This window comes from Peromyscus leucopus, chromosome 11 (genome assembly GCF_004664715.2).
Source record: "Peromyscus leucopus breed LL Stock chromosome 11, UCI_PerLeu_2.1, whole genome shotgun sequence".
Taxonomy (NCBI): Eukaryota; Metazoa; Chordata; class Mammalia; order Rodentia; family Cricetidae; genus Peromyscus; species Peromyscus leucopus.
In genome coordinates this window covers 24,487,309-24,504,967 of record NC_051072.1, presented here as the reverse complement: position 1 = coordinate 24,504,967, position 17,659 = coordinate 24,487,309, and the positions used below count along the sequence as shown (strand labels likewise).

Genomic DNA, 17,659 nt, shown 5'->3' with positions numbered 1-17,659 from the left:
AATAATTAACAATTGTATCTGAATAACACCTTAAGCCTTGCAATTATAAAACATAATGGCATATTCTTTGGCAGATTTTTTTTCTGCTTCATTCTTTGCCAAAGGATTAAGACGATGAGCTTAAAAATACTATGAAGAACAATAAAGAAGATGGAGGTAAGCTTACCTACAGTAAAAAAGTAAAACCAATCCAATCTTATAATCATAGGTCACTGGAAAAAATGACTTAAGGCATATCTGTTTTGTCAATAATAATTAGCTGAATATTTCTAGGGATATTAAAAGAAAGTTACATTTCATTTCTGTGGGGAGTTTTCCAGAGTTATCAGACCTAACTTTCTGTACTAACATAAACATTCTATCTCCGTGTGTCTGAGAGAGTTGCAACAAGTCAGGAGTGGCTCATATGGGAGGAACTAAAATGAAGTAAAACAAAACTTCAATATTCACATTGTAAAAATGCATGATTTTAAACTTTCACTACAAGATGCATAGATGTTTACAAAGAACACTATATTGCTAGGTTGCCAGCTTTTCTGAGTCTTTTTCATTTGTTTTTTTGAGACCGTTTCCCTTTATTGCTATGGCTGTCTTGGAACTCAATTTGTAGACCTGTCTCTGCTTCCTGAGTGTTGTGATTACAGGCATGCACTACCACTGTCCTACTGCTTTTCTGAGTCTTAATGCCGAAAAGTGTAAGTTTCTTTTTATTGTTTTATTTATTTATTGTTATTTTATGTATGAGTGTTTTGCTTGCATGTACGTTTGTCCACCAAGTGCATGCGTGGTACCAACAGAGATCAGAAGAGGGTGTTGGATCTCTAGGGACCTGAGTTATCGGTGATTGTGAGCTGCCATGTGGCTGCTGAGAATCAAACCCAGGTCCTCTGTTATGAACAATAAGTGCTCTTTAACTGCTCAGGTATCTTTCTAGCCTTCCCTTTCCTTTTTTTTTTTTTTTTTTTTTTTGAGACAGGCTTTCTCTGTGTAGTTTTGGTGCCTGTCCTGGATTTCGCTCGAACTCACAGAGATCCACCTGGCTCTGCCTCCCGAGTGCTGGGATTAAAGGTGTGTGCTGCCACTACCCAGCTTCCCTTTCCATCTTTAAATAATTTTTTTTTTTTATTGTTTTACTGGACCAAGTCTGAGCATTATGGACTTTTCTGACTTTTCCGGTCTTCCTCAATCTTTTCAGAAGCTATCCCTCTTCTCCTTGCCATGACGCTGCCTGTTAAGCCCCACTGCTGAACCTGTAGGCTTCCATGCACCCTAATTTAAGACATGGCTCCTTTCCTTCCTTTTGGTCTACCCCACCCCACCCCCTGCTCCGCCCTCCCCATCTGTCTATGTAGCCCTGTTTGTCCTTGAACTCAGAGATCCTTCTGCATCTTTCCTGCTGTTTTTCTCTCAAATGTTAATAAAACTGCCCTCAAGTTAAAAAAAAAAAAAATCACCTGGATAGTTTAAAATGAGTGACAGCAACCAGAACAATATGAAATATGCACAGCATCATTGTTCAATTAAAAGATAAATAAAAAACAGCCCCAATTTTCAATTATAAACAGCAAATTTTCGTTGATTCAAGCTACAATTCACTTTCTTAAGCACAGCTACCAATGTCATACTCCAGTTTGGTTTACATAAAGCAATGCAACTACCTCAAACTATTTCTTATTCCTTTTTCCTCTCTAAGGCATCAAGTACATGCAAAATAATTTATTTATAAATTTTGGTTCATGGCACTATCACTGCTGACTGGTATGTGATTTAATATATTAATTATAAATAATACATTAATATAATATATTAATTATAAAGAATAAAACCCAACTCAAGACTATTTCCAGTAATTTGTATGTACCAAGGTATTTGCTTTCTAATCCTATGAAATAACTCAAGAAATTTTATTATTCCCTTGCATAAAGAAATGCCTATGCTGGTAGTTTTGTTGTTGTTATCTTTTTCTGATACAGGATCTCACTATGGAGCCCTGGCTGTCCTGGAACTTACTATGTAGACCAGGCTGGCCTTGAACTCACAGAGAACTATCTGCCTGCTCCTGCCTCCTGAGTGCTGGGATTAAAGGTATGTACCACCATGCTTTGTCCTGGTAGCTTTTTTTTTTTTTAATTTAAATTTTCATCTTCAAAAATGTAATTTGGTTCGTGTTTTGGGTCTTGTGTTTTTACTCAACATTATGACCTAACTTTAACTGGGGTTGTTGCAGATAGTTAGTTTCCTATCACCTCACTGCTATTTAGCAGTCTTCTTTGTATGCCACAGGCCGTCTAGCCACTCTTCTGTGTGTAGATGAAGTCAATTTTCAATGGTGTATACTTGAAATAATCTTTTCCAAAGTGATTGTACAGGTGAAACGCTGATGTGAAATGCTTGAGACTTGAAGTCTTCTAGATTTTAGGTTATTTACATACAACACAAAGGAGATGATGCTTGGGCAAAGGACAGAGATCTAAGTAGGAAACTCATTTAAGTTTCATATACTCCTTATATAAATTGCTTAAAAGTAATTTTAGTATGTGTGAGTTTGGCTGTCAAAATGAGGTCAGGTGTGGAATTTTCAATTTGCAGAAGTCATCTCAGTGCTCAAATATTTCAAACTTGGAAGTACTTCAGATTTTAGATTTCTAGAGTAGAAAGGCACAGCCTGTAACCTATTCTCACTGAGTGGCAGTGTTTACAGACACAAATTATTTTTTATTTAGATCTATTTATTATTTTATGTGTATGAGTGCTTTGCCTGCATGTATGTATATATACCACCTGCATGTCTGGTGACCTCAGAGGTCAGAACAGGGTGTCAGGAGTCACTGGGACTGGAATTACAGATGGTTGGGAGCTGTCATATGGATACTGGGAAAAGAACTCAGGTCTTCTGGAAGAGCAACAAGTGACCTTAACAGTTTCCACCCCTTAATTCTCTCTCTTTAGCTGGGCAGTGGTGGCCCAGGCTTTTAATCGCAACACTCAGGAGGCAGAGATAGGTCAATCTCTCTGAGTTCGAGGCCAGCCTGCTCTACAGACTGAGTTCCTGGACAGCCAGGGCTATACAGAGAAACCTAGTTTTGAAAAGCCAAACAAACAAATAAATAGAACTTTTCTTTTTGTGTTTGCTATTTTATAGAACAGTCTTTCTAGATAGCCTGTTGTACTTGAAGTCAAGATTTTCCTGTCTCAACCTCAAGAGTACTAGATCATGCAATGTGGGTTGGCACACGTCTTTAATCCAAGCACACTGGAGGCAGAAGCAGGGTGATCTCTGTGAGTTCAAGGCCAGCCCGGTCTCTATATAGAGAGTTCCAGGTCAGAAGGTCTACACAATGAGAGCCCTGTCTTAAAACTAAAACAACAACAAAACACAGGAGGAGAGGGCTAGGTATAACTCCACTCAAGAGCAGAATGCTGGCTTTGTACACAGAAAGCTTGAGCTTCAACTCTCAGCAACACGAGGAGAAACGTGCGAATAGACTCTTAAAAACATGAGGACACATCATAGGAAATGTATGCAATATGCATAAGCAATGACTCCTCTCAACAGTTCATGTTGAGAATGTTTACTTCCTAAATGAGGGCCACATTTTACACTGTGGAATTCACAAAACTTGAGGAATCAGATGACAGATGACAAAGGACAGAAAAGCTAATGGACTAAAGGCTAGAAATGCTAACTCATACCTGTTTATACATACAAACACACACACATATATATGTGGAATAATACTCTTCTGTGTAAGTCTTTCATTTGGCATAAATTGTTGCATATATGAATTTGAAGCTATTTAATGTAGTACTTGAAGTTTCCTTAAGAAATTATATCCCATATATAGAAAATTACTGATTCACAAGAAAAAAATTCCGTAAAATTATAAATTTCTGAAAGTCGTTAAATGAAACATATGCATGCATGTCTGGTAGTATGGAAACGGTAGGTGTGCTGTATAGTCTTGACTTTAGAATTTCTGAGAGCCCCAGCGGCCACTCCTTACACTTTTCCTGTTTCCTCTAGAAATGTATGCACACACAGTTGCAGAGAGGTTAGTTCTCTGTCACATGTAACAAAATTTCTGTGTCTGGGGCTGGAGAGATAGCTCAGAGTTTATGAGCACTTACTGTTCTTCCAAATCACAAGCACCTGTAATACTAGCCTCAGGGGACCCAATGCTCTCATCTGGCCTGTACATGCATGCACACATGCAGGCATGTGCTCCCCCCTCAACTGCCATGAAAGAGGGATGGAGGAAAGACAGATGAAAGAAGAGTTGACGGGTAGGCAGAGGTGGAAGTATCACCGAGTCTAGAGTTTTGAGAGCAATCCTGAGGAATAAAGTGAGATACTGCCTCCAAAAATAACTCAGTGGGAAAGAGCATTTGGGGACTATAGTTCAAATCCTTGGCACCCTCATAAAACTTGGGAATGGCTGCTGTCCAGAACCTCAGCACTGAGAGGCAGAAAGAGGTGGGTATTGGGAGCTTGCTGGTTAGCTAGCCTAGCCAAATCAGTAAACTTCATATTCAGTGAGAGTCTCGGAGAATAAGGTGGAGAATGACAGGCCACCTACCATTCTCTTCTAGCTCCACACATGCTGCCAACTTCCAAAAAAGCCTGAAAATACTAGTAACTATTACAGTTGGGAGATGAATACGCTTATTTGAAAATTTCTAAAAGTCCAAATTGTGGTTTAATTTATACTACTAAAAGAAAGTCTATATATTTTGTAATATGCCAAATAATTATGTATTTAATGTTATTTTTATTTAAAGATCTCATGAGTAGTCTCTAGATCAGTGGTTCTCAACCTGTGGGTTGCAAACCCTTGGGGTGTGGGGTCAAATGACCCTTTCACAGGGGTTGCTTATCAGATATCACACATAATAGATATTTACATATTAAGGTTCATAAAAGCAGCAAAATTATAGTTATAAAATAGTAATGAAATAATTTTACAGTTGGGGATCACCACAATATGAAGAACTGTATTAAGGGGTTGCAGCATTAGGAAGGTTGAGAACCACTGCTCATCATTAAAGGAATAAGAAAAAAATGATCTGAAGTGGAGCTACAACTTTAATTAGTATTTCAGAAGACATTTTTAGCAGTCAACTTGATAACTGACTTAATACAAAAATTAAAGCACATAGCTTAACATACTGAAGTAAGCTTCTTCTACTAAACACAAATATTTAAGGAAGAACTGAAAAGTTTATTTTTATTTATTTTTTAAGAGTTATTTATTTTATGTATATGGTGCTCTATATGCATGTACACCTGCATGCCAGAAGAGAGCATCAGATTCCATTACAGACAGCTGTGAGCTACCATGTGGTTGCTGGGAATTGACCTCTGGAAGAACAGCCAGTGCTCTTAACCACTGAGCCATTTCTCGAGCTCTGAAAAGTTATTTTTAAAATGATAAAGACCCTTTACTAAATTTCATGTCATCAAAATTACACTCACATTTTGAAGGAGTTGCTCAAACCAGTCATATCCAGTATCTCTACATGCTGCAACCTACAGTGAAAAGAAAGTCAATCAAACTACTAAAATAAGGCATTTATGGTAACATTATAAAGACTGAAAGGTTATGTTTAAGAATATGTATGCATACATATACATACATGTAATAACAATGCAAAAAGAGGCCATGGAATTAAAGACAGCAATGAGGGGTATAGGGGAAAGTTTGGAGGGAAGGGAAGGGAAAATGTTAAAATCTTATTTAAAAAAAAAAAAAGACATTTATTTTAAAGCAGACGTTTTAGTTATGCTGTAACATGAAGTGTATGCCTACTTTTTAAATTTGAAAGGTTATATTTTTTATTATAATTTTTTTTTTTTCCAGAACTGAGGACCGAACCCAGGGCCTTGTACTTGCTAGGTAATCGCTCTACCACTGAGCTAAATCCCCAACCCCGAAAGGTTGTATTTAAAGTAAACTTTTTTTCCAGTAACTCAAACACTTGCAATATGGAAAACATTAAAGAAATTAGTATAATATTAAAAAGACTAAGATGGTATCAAATCATAAAAAAATAGCTTATGCCATGCTCTATGAGAAAAATCTGTGAGGTTTCAAAAAATGAAAATAAAAATATTTATTCCTTAACCCTTTAGACAATAGCTTTACTGTAAGAGTGAAAATGGAGATGATCGTGTAACTGAGTCTATAAAATTGCTAATATTCAACACACATCAGCAAATTATAGCTCATTTACATGTTAAAACCTAAACTACTCTAAATGTTATCTGCAGGTTGCTAGTGGAAGTACAGAAAACGTTAACATCAATGCTTCTACATATGAGTATCAAGAAGCAGAGCCATGTCCTTTTCCTTTTCCTTCAGCTCCAGGAGAAGGTCCAGCAGTACTGGAAGCTGCACTAACACCAGGCACGGCTAGGTATTTCATCACTGCCTCTACCCTCCTAAGATGCGGTGGACTTCAGCTAGCTTTGCACTCAGTAACCGCACACTCGTGTCCATTGTTCTTACCACATCAGTGATGTTTAAGATTTTCCTTGTCATTGCTTCTTTGTCATTATGTGGAGTTGGAGTAAACCAGAGTTTTTGGAATGTTTCATTTACTAATTTCTAGGGAAAAAAAAAAAAAAGAAAGAAACCCAGTCAATTATTAACAACAAAAATGGCAAATTTTAATTGTAAATTCCCATTAAAGCCAAACAAAAAGCTACAGCTAAAAAATAGATTTTCAGGAGTTTATTATAAATTTATTCATGATTCAAATGACCAACTCATTTCCCACATTATGAACTTTTTCAAACTGGTGATGATGGGCAATACTATGTTTAACCTATAGCTTCTGCATAAAATACTTTCAAAATTCTTTAAACACATATTTATGTATGTGTGCCTGTGTATATGTGCATTACCAAGTGCCTGCAGGAGCCAGAGGAGGTGTTGGATCCTTTGGAGCTAGAGTGCAGGTGGCTGTGAGCCACCTGGTATGGGTGCTGGAAATTGAACCTGGGTTCTCTGCAAGAGTAGCAAGCACACTGACGAGCCATCTCTCCAGACCCTGAAATGTTTTTGATCAGACTAAAGGCACTTTTATTGTTTATTTTATTTATTTATTTGTTTGTTTGTGTGCTGTATGCATATACATATGTGAGTGTGTATGCTCATGAGTGCACATAGAGACCACAGCAGGTCATCAGGGTGTTTACAGCTATCGTTTTTTCACATAGCTGTCTTGAGACATGAGCTCTCACTGAACTGGAAGCTTGCTGTTTTGGCTAGGCTGGCTAACTAGCAAGCCCTCAGAATCTGCCTGTCTCCACCTGCCCAATGCTAGGTACAGGCACATGTGGCCATGTCCAGCTTTTAATGTAAATGCTGGAAATTTGAACTCAGGTCCTCATGCTTGAAGAACAAATGCTCTTACTGCTATCTATGCAGCTCCCTGTTATTGCTTTAAAGGGAGAAACTTGTGCTGGGTAGTTTTATGTCAACTTGACACAAGCTAAAGTCATCTGAGAGGAAGGAACCTCAATTAAGAAAATGCCTCCATAAGATCCAGCTGCAAGGCATTTTCTTAATTAGTGATTGATTGGTGGAGAGAGCCCAGCCCATTGCGGGTGCGGCTACCTCTTAAGTCCTGGGATCTATAAGAAAGTAGGCTGAGCAAGCCTGAGGGAGCAAGCACCTCTCTACAGACTTGGTATTAGCTCCTACTTCCAAGTTCCAGCCCTGTTTGAGTTCCTGTCCTGACTTCTTCCAATGATGAACAGTGATATGAAGTTGTTCGTGATGTTTCATCATAGCAAGAGTAACCCTAACTAGTACAGAAATCGGTTAACAGGATAGTGAGCCACTGCTGTCATGGACTGACCATGTTATTTTTGGGAGGATTGTGGAAGGACTTTTCTTTTGGGCAAGAAAAACCACTGAGTGTTCGAAGCTTGGTGAGCTCTTTTGGGAGAGACTGAAGAATGTTGAGAGCAATGCAGAAATGGAGGCCTGGGTTGTGAAGTTTCAGAAGGAAGTTTGTGAGTCCCTTAATGACTCTATCAGAGCCATTTGCTATTTTGAGTTAAGAATTTATGATTCTGGCTAGCTGCCATTAACAAGATACCAGAACCACTGGAGAAAAACCTTTGCTCTATTGGGACAATAGATGTTGGTTAGCTTGAGCAGAAAAATTGGAAGTGATTAAGAAGGGATCAGCATCACTGAAGTGAAATTTTGTGGGAAGTCTTTTCTCAGAGTCAGCACACACACGCTGTGTTCAGAGGTGGCCAAGATTGTACCTTGTGCCGGCAGACAAACTTGGTCATGTCTAAGAGTCTCCCAGGTGGTACTGGTTTTAAAGGCATGAAGGGGTCATGGAGAGCAGCTGAGGCTTGGCACTGTGAGAAGTCAGGAGAGGCCACTTGTGAAGGTGCAGCCAGAGTAGCAGTGGAAGCCCCAGAACTGAAGGGGTCATGGAGAAAGGTTGAGGCGTGGCATCGTGAAGGGGGCCCATGAGAGGCTATTAGTGAAAGTGCAGTCCAATTGCAGTAGAAGGTCCAGTATTTGGAATGACCGCCAAGAACAGCAGCAGCCCTGGAGAGGAGCCAGCCTGAGTCTTGAAGACAAGCTATTGCAGTGTCGAGCCTGAGAAGTGACCCAGGCCCTTTGGAGGAGCCCACATTGCGAGTGAATCCCAGATATTGGACATTAAGTGATTTACACTATTTGGAGTCTGGTTCCTGAATTTATCTGACTGCAATTGTGCCTTGGTTTTTCCCTCTTAAAATAAAGTATTTAACTTAATTTTGATTTTATCGGAGCCCAAGGTTGAGAGACTTTCTATTTTAAGAGACTTTTTTTTAAAAAAATAGACTAAATTTTTAAAATGTTTGAATTTGTAAGAATGTGGGACTTTTTTCAAAAATTTTTCGAGACAGGGTTTCTCAGTGTAGTGATGGCTGTCCTGGAACTTGCTCTGTAGACCAGGCTGGACTCAAAATCACAGAGATCCACTGCCTCTGCCTCCAGAGTGCTGGGATTAAAGGTGTGTACCACCACCGCCCGGTTGGGACTTTTTAAGTTTATAAAATGCTTCGTATTGTGAGGTTTATATTAATGTATGATCTTGAGGATGAACAAGAAAGGAAAAGTTGTGACTTTACAGTGATTTGTTTGCACGTCAAGCGTGACAAGGGATTATTATGTGGCATAGTTTTACGTCAACTAGACACCAGCTAAAGACATCTGAGAGGAGGAATCTCAATTAAGAAAATGCTGTATAGGCTGTAGGGAAGTTTGTAACTGAAAATCAACATACTATTTAAAAATCCAGATAACCTTGTAATCTCGTTGGATAGAATACTTTCTTTTTTTTTTTAAAAGAAGATTTTTTTTTTGTTTAGATTTATTTATTTATTATGTACACAGGATGTATGCCTGCAGGCCAGAAGAGGGCACCAGATCTCATTACAGACGGTTGTGAGCCACCATGTGGTTGCTGGGAATTGAACTCAGGTCCTCTGGAAGAGCAGTCAGTGCTCTTAACCTCTGAGCCCTCTCTCCAGCCCCGGATAAAACAGTTTCTATAATTAAATACACAAATATTGTAATGGTTGAATAGGTGGGGAAAGATTATTTATATATTTGTATTTATATTTTATTAATATAAACTCTAGAAACAAAATAAAAAATTAGATTCAGTAAGTACCTAAATTACTGTAAACATTAATGAAAAATTTTCATCTTACCTTAATGCCCTCTTCATCATTGACTCTACGAATCATTTTTACACACATTTCTGTAATTTTTGGAAATGTTGGTTGTTCAATACAGATGTCTCTTAAAATCTTTATTACCCTTTTCCTGACACTGATACCAGTATCCTAAGGACAAAAATATATTTTCAAATGTTAGGAAAATTCAGATGTTTTAAGTGTGTGAAATTTGACAAAATAAAGTTAAAGATTTCTTATAAGCATTATAATCCCTATTTGTTAAATGAAAATTATGTTGCATATTTACTCTTCACATGTTATAAATATATTTAGTTTATTGTCCTTACTTTTAAAATACGATATAACATGAAAGTATATACACTTAGTAATAAACTCAAGACCAGAGAATAAATTCACCAGATTTGAATAAGATGATAAACTTTTAGAATACTGTCTGGTACTTCAATAGCATATGAAATGCTATCTATGATGTGGACAACAAAGTGCTTAAGATAAATCAAGTAAAACTTTCGGCACTAACTACTCTTGTACTATACTAATGGTAATAAATATTTGTCATTGAAGTGTTACAGAATTTTGTGTGCTAATGCACTGATGTGTAGTTCTATAACAAATCAATATGCTTGTAGTGTGCCTGTCATGAAAATAATTCTCAGACAGAGAGAGGGATAGACACACACTCACTCTGCATTGATAATACAATTATTCTAGAGTATTTTCCAAAACCAGTTAACTATCATACATAATTACTATCAATTACTCATTAAAAATTGGTATAACAGTAATTGAAAAATAGATCTTATTTTCACCAACAACTGGCTTCATAACATTGAACAGCTTGCCTCTTGAAAGCATAACCTTCTTTAGAATGATGTTATAGTCCACAAATTAGGCAATATAAAATTGTAATTGGTATTTATTTAGTGATGTTTAAGGCAAATTGTATTCTTAAACTACTATAAAACAGAAGAAAATACCAATATTCTTTCAATCAGCATATCATAATACTGCTCAGCAAGCTGAGGTCGACAAAGGACAAATCGACCTAGTAATTCCACGGCCGCCTCTCGAACACTAGTGGAGTTATCCATTAATCGTCCATGAACTCCTCGCTGCATGTCAAGCTAAAGAAGAGTGAGGGAATATCATTTGTAGTAGCAGAGATAATCTTCACATTTCAATAAAGAAAGCAAGAAAGAATATTTTTGCTTTTACCCTTGCTAGAATACTGGGGTCTACAGCAACAACCTCAGATAAACACTTCATGGCTTTTGTTCGAACGGCAATTGCATTTTCACCAAGAACTCGTAGTATCTGCCAGGCAAACATTAATATAATACATAAAATTCAACAAAAATAGCATGAATATATATAAAAGAACACAATCTACTACTCACTACCTTTTGTTTATTATGTGTGAGTAAAATTATACATTATCTTACCGGTCCAAAATCTTAACAGAGACTAGTACACATTCTATATTTTGGGGTCTTTCCTTTACCTCAGTATTCATACTGCTGTACATACATTTAAGAACATTAAGCTTCACTAAAACCTTATATGTAATTTTTATCAAAGACAGGTATTATTTACCATGACTTGATAATGGGACAATTTGTTTGTCTGTTTGTTTGTTTATTTATTTATTGTTTTTGAGACAGGGTTTCTCTGTGTAGCTTTGCGCCTTTCCTGGATCTCGCTCTGTAGATCAGGCTGGCCTCAAATTCACAAAGATCCTCCTGGCTCTGCCTCCCAAGTGCTGGGATTAAAGGTGTGCGCCACCGCCGCCCGGCCAACAATGTATTTTTATAATGTCATACAAACACGCCCATTTGTTTGTATGACAATAATCAGTATGTAGAGCGTAGGCATAGCTAAAGACATGTGAACAACATGGAACAGAGACAAATGCTGTTTTCACAATCCTTTAAAACTACCCTCAACAATGAACACATACTGTCCATGATCTCCAAAGTAACCAGAATAAAAAATCAATCAGAACTATCAATCAATTTACCTGCGTCAAATAAATATCAAAGCTCTGGGCAAACGGCCTCATAGAGGCCAAGTATCGAACAATCAAGCAAGCGTCATCATAGTCCACAGTATCAGAGTTCATCCTACAACAGAAAACATTGCAATTTTATATGTTCTTTGTAAATGGATAGCTATGATTCATATTTATCTAACACAGTTTCTCTTTGCATCTTACTTTAATGTGCTGAACTGAGACGGTGTGGTTTTGATAATGCTTCTAAGGAACTTTTTCCGGCTTTCAGCTCGATGCATTATTTGACCAGTTGTCTCAATTTCTTTTGCATGATGTGTTCCATCAGATGATTCTTCATCTTTTTGTGATTTCATTGCTTTTTCTGTTTCCAGAGTTGTGTCACGAAACCATTGGGCTATATAGAATTTACGAGAAAACTGGAAAGACATTAGATAGATTTGAGCTGATGCCATTAGTAACAGTTCTAATAGAACAGAAGTACTAAGGTTTTCTTTGAAACAAACTCTATCGGACAGAAGCAGATATAAAGACAGAAATATCCTGGATTACAAAATTTTCTTTCTTTCTTTTTTTTTTTTACATTTAACTATAACTTTAACTGTTAATGTAAAAAACTAACTTAATAAAAACAACCATATTAAATCTACAGTACTACTATCAACTACTTAAAGTAGGACATTTCATATGGCTCAGTTAGATTTGATGGTAAGACCACTAGAGAAGTTTAAAATAAATGTAGTGATTTCCATCTGTTTTCAACTCTTATCTTCTCTGTGCAAGAAATACATAAGTTTTAAATACATTAAAACATTCAGCACTAAAGCACTTCTGAATATCTACTAGGTAGCTAAAATAATACAGAGGTTATTGCAGCTCTTTTATTTCACCCTTAAAAAAATAAATTGAAAACAACCCATTATGTGCAGTGTTATTTATAAACTTACGCCAGGCCTATAAAGTATACGAAGTGTACACACAGCCTGTTATATTCTGGATATGTTATTTAATATACATTTTTAAAGAACTGTATGTACACATATATAAGAATTTGACAGCTGCTTTGCATGCTAACAGATCATCTTCAGCACCAGGTGGCCTATACTCATTTTTAGGATTAGCCTAGACTTAAGAATAATCTATAAAATGATTTCCAAATATTTCTCTTATTTTCTTTCCCTCTAACTCCCTACCTTACTTTTAGAAGACAAATTTAAAAGGCAAAATGAATCTCACCACCAGTGAAGGGTCAGTCTCAGTGTTCTCATCCAAATAATCAAGTAATGCCTTTTGCAATTGTTGGATTTCATCTTCTCCTCCGGAAACCTAAACCCCAAACAACAACCACAGATGATCAGTGCTTGTTTGTCTGTTACTGATCCTCCACCCACTTCTCAATGTTGTACTATGGCTGGTGACCGGATCACAGATATGTAACCACTAAACTCTTGGTGTATTTTAATAAATTGTGCAGATGTAAATGCAAACCTAACAGGGGGAAAATAACAAGAAGGAAAGCAAGTATAGTTATTATATAGAAACAAAAAATATGGTTTCTCAAAAACATATGGATAGCTAAGTTTGGCTTTATGAGTTATTTGCTATCTTAAACAGTTCAGAAGTGGCTGACATAAATATCACAAAAATATCCTATCCAGCCCTGGTACTGAATTCATTTGAAAAAGGAGACACTAGTTATTTTTTTTCTTTTTTTCTGGAAACAGGACTCACATATTCCAGCATTGTCTTGAACTCATTGTGTATTTTGTATTCATGAATGTACATCAAAGTTTTAATCTAGTAAGTAATATGCATTACACATTTCAGGCAACTTTATAATTATTGTGGGGATAATACTTTAGCTATAGAAAGGGAATGGATTTGTAGGTTCTGGCAATTTCACTAAGTTTGCTCAGCGTGGATTCTTAGTAAGCTTGCACGGCACTTTGTCATGAGCTATCTCCCAACACTATTCCTTCCCATCATTCTTTGAAGACTTTATTCTATGATATGATAGGTACTTGACAGGCATCTCTTACTGTCAGTGTCTCATCTGTGGGGCCATCTATTTCTTCAAAGAATCCCAGTCCTTTAACTAATAAACCATAATAAGGTAAAGAGTGATTGAAAAAAAAAACACAAACCCCTGAACTGACCTCTGGCATCTACATGCACATGCACACATGCACCTACACATCTATGTGCATACACACTAGAAAGGACACACACCATAAACACAACACAAACGCAGACCTCCTCCCTTGCTCCACTCCCACCCCCCAAAAGGTTTTATATTGGGAACATGTCAAAAGAGGCACAAAAGCTAGCTCAAAATGCATCTCCCTGGTCAAGTGTAAGGACAATTTGATCATTAAAATGATGATGGGTTGGAAAGATGGCGCAGTGGTTAAAAAGGCTTACTGCTCTATCGGTTAAAAGTGCTTACTGCTCTATCAGAGGACTGGAGTTCGGATCCCAGCACCCACACTCAAGTGGCTCACAAATGTCTGTAACTCCAGCTCCAAGGGATCCAATGGACCCTTCTGGTTTCCAAGGACACCTGCATACACACGTACACATACACATGCTCACACAAATAAATGAAATAAAACAAATCTTCAAAACAAAAAAAAGATGGCAATAGATTATACTCTAAGTATTATATTCACTAATAATATAGTAATGGTAAGTTTTTACTTTTGATAGTGTATTACAAATATTTATGTGCCAATTCTTATTTGTACAAATATACACTACACAACAGCACTCAAAATTAAGCATTAATTACAGTCTTCTGATGGGCTTGTTAAACCCCTGACTACTCCACTACTAGGGCTTTGGATTCACAAGATCCAGAGAAGGACCTAAAATTCTATCTTTAGGACGAGTTCTTGAGGATATTATGAATTCAAGGTTAGCCTGGACTACAGTGAGAACTTATCACACTCAGGACCAAATAACAAAACAAATTTTCCTTGAATTTACAAAATCTACTATTATGATATAAGGTAAGAACATGTAGGGCTGGATGATATAGTAGTTCAGGTGGTAGAATGTCAGCCTAAAATGTACAAAGCCTTGGGTTCAATTCCTAGCACTCCATAAATTGGGCCTAGTGGTACATGCCTGTAATTTCCAGCACTTGGGAGGATCAGGAGTTCAAGGTCACCCTCGACTATAGACTACACAGCAAGTTTGAAATCAACAGGGACAACATTAGACCACACCAAAAGCAACCAAGTAAGCAGCTATTTATATATTAATTTAAGTTCTTGATTTCAATACCTGTTTTAAAATTCGTTCTATAGACCCTTGATCCATCTTGCTGGTAACAGCATCTTTTCTCAGTCGCGCAGCAACAGTTCCAAGGTAATCAAGAGATGCCACTCTTAAAGCCATTTCTGTTGACTTATTACTAAACTGATGAACCTAAACATCAAAGATGGGATATTACTGAGTAAGAATTTAAGAGTAAAATTCTAATGTCTAAAAATCATTATAGTTTCAAATAGTGGTATTACTTTTTCCAATTCATAAAAAGTTAGGTTTCAAAGGTTTTGCAACAACTTATATTGCACAACTCCAAATATATATATTTTAAAATGAAAAGAGAAATCACTGTATTTCTTTCCAATTTTATGCTGTACCATGAGGACTTAAAAAGTACCATATGATTTTAGAAATAATATAAAAAAAATGACAAAATGTTCACCCTAGTCAGTGACATGCTTTCAATGGTTAATTTTAATAACTCAGGACTCATTGTTGAGATGTTTTAAACCAAAGATGTAACGAGAGCACGTTCCCCCCCCAAACCATCTCAAAAAGCATTGCCATTATATGTAATGAAATGAGAGTGCTAAAATTGACAATTTTGTTTTCTACAGGTATTGACAATACACTGTACAGTTATACACATGCAAAAATAGATGCAATGTTTGTGTTTCCTTACACATTTTTAAAGAATTCATCATCTGTGAATCAGAGCACATCCTCATTATGCTGTCTTCTAGTAATTAACAATCTTTAAATGCTATGCTCTTACCAACAGTCTCCCTAACAAGCTAAGGAGCAGTTCAGCAGCTGGCCACTCGGGCTTATTGACTGTTGAAAGAAGGTCTTGGACAAAATTTTCAAAAAGTGGTCTGTAGTCTTCTTCACCTTGCTTACTACCACATCTAGTCAAAAAGGAAAAAACCCAAAAACAAGAAAGATGTTAATTTACATCATGTTTGGAATTTTGTTAAGTAGCTATTCCTCCACCCCTTTATTTAGTAACAAGGTAAATGAGAGTATATTAAAAGAGATCTAAAAATAAATTCATTTTATTTATTTATTTACTTATTTATTTATTTATTTTGGTTTTTCGAGACAGGGTTTCTCTGTGTAGCTTTGCGCCTTTCTTGGAACTCATTCTGTGGTCCAGGCTGGCCTCAAACTCACAAAGATCCGCCTGGCTCTGCCTCCCAAATGTGGGATTAAAGGCGTGTGCCACCACCGCCCAGCTAAATTTATTTTTAAAATTGCATTCCCCATCAATTTTTTTTTTTTTTTTTGAGACAGGATTTCTCTGTGCAACAGTCCTGGCTGTCCCAGAACTTGCTTTGTAGACCAGGCTAACCTTGAATTCACAGATTCACCTGCCTCTGCCTCCCAAGTGTTGGGATTGAAAGTGTGCGCCACCACCGCCAGGTGCATTCTCTATCAATTATAAAGTATATTAACTGATATTATCATTATTCTCTGAAAGTTGCAACAACTCTTAAGAAATGAATTTTTCTATAGTTATCATTAATTCTCATGAAGCTTGAGTACCCTCTTTCTATAAACTTTGCTTTACAAGCAGAATGCCTCAAAATTTTGTAAAGAAAAATTCTATAAATCCAACAATCCAATACTAAAATTTTGAGGTTCTACCAGAAGCAAATTCACACATTTTTAGATTTTTAATTCTCTTCCTCATTTTAAAGATCAGATTGTATTTGAGGTTCCAGTTACAGCAGGAGACTTGATCAATCTCCTTTCTATATAGACCACTCCACACTATGGAAAATAAATAGCACACTGTTGATCTTACTCACTTTTTAAGGAAGATGGAAAGAAAGTTTTGGGCTGTTCTCATAGCTGTTTCATAAGAGTTAGTAATGACAACATCCTGGTCAACCTAGAATGAGAAAGACAACTTTATAAAGACAGAAGAAACAATGACTAAATGAGGCCAGTTGCTATTACCATTCTACTACTGAAGAGACATAATACATTTAAGTATTTAAGACATTTTTTTTTTTAAAAAAATGGGATAAGCCAGTTGGCATACTAAACATTTTAAAACATTATAAAGACTTAGAAACAATGGTAGAGTTCATTTAAATTTATTAAAATAATCAGAAATGTAATTAACAAATACTCAATTAGTAGTTGTTTATCACGATCCATATCAGAACAAGAATAAATGGAGTGAATGTACAAAACTATTTTTCAGAATTGAAGATACATAGTTCAGTGTTAGAATATTTGCCAGTACCTCTAGCTAAAACAGATAAACTAATTCAACCACCAAAGAATATTCTAACTTCAAAGTTTATGAAACCACTATAATATAGACAAAAACTTGAAACTTTCAGTACAAATTAAAAGATTAAAATAAAAAAAAGACAAAGTCAGTCTCAGCTGAAGAAACTCAGTGATAAATATAGAAAAAAAAAGGTTACCAGTAACATTAACAGAAAAAAACAAAACAAAATGAGCATGGTAGTATTTTACAGTAACTAGAATAAGTAAAATCAGAATGCAGGAATGCAAATGGAACTATCACTTAAGTAAACATATGGATAGCCTCCAGTAGTAAAGTACATGTAGGTGTCCTGTAACAATTCTACTTCTAAGTTCCTTATAAAGAGACTCTTAACTTCAAGTCATGAAGAAATTGTTGT

At 36.4% G+C, this 17,659-nt stretch overlaps 1 protein-coding gene across 2 annotated transcripts in view; it reads right to left on the bottom strand.

Annotated features, from left to right (window-relative positions):
- Nipbl (NIPBL cohesin loading factor) overlaps positions 1 to 17,659 on the bottom strand; it is a 174,280-nt gene that overhangs the window by 26,929 nt on the left and 129,692 nt on the right. For both annotated transcript variants that reach the window (XM_028875607.2, XM_028875609.2), the window contains exons 22-32: positions 16,808 to 16,890; positions 15,772 to 15,904; positions 15,012 to 15,155; positions 12,963 to 13,052; positions 11,931 to 12,145; positions 11,736 to 11,838; positions 10,934 to 11,032; positions 10,696 to 10,842; positions 9,731 to 9,865; positions 6,507 to 6,605; positions 5,474 to 5,527 (exon numbers count right to left, since the gene is read on the bottom strand). In XM_028875607.2, coding sequence (XP_028731440.1) covers positions 5,474 to 5,527; positions 6,507 to 6,605; positions 9,731 to 9,865; positions 10,696 to 10,842; positions 10,934 to 11,032; positions 11,736 to 11,838; positions 11,931 to 12,145; positions 12,963 to 13,052; positions 15,012 to 15,155; positions 15,772 to 15,904; positions 16,808 to 16,890 — 1,302 coding nt within the window. The remainder of the gene's footprint in view (positions 1 to 5,473; positions 5,528 to 6,506; positions 6,606 to 9,730; positions 9,866 to 10,695; positions 10,843 to 10,933; positions 11,033 to 11,735; positions 11,839 to 11,930; positions 12,146 to 12,962; positions 13,053 to 15,011; positions 15,156 to 15,771; positions 15,905 to 16,807; positions 16,891 to 17,659) is intronic.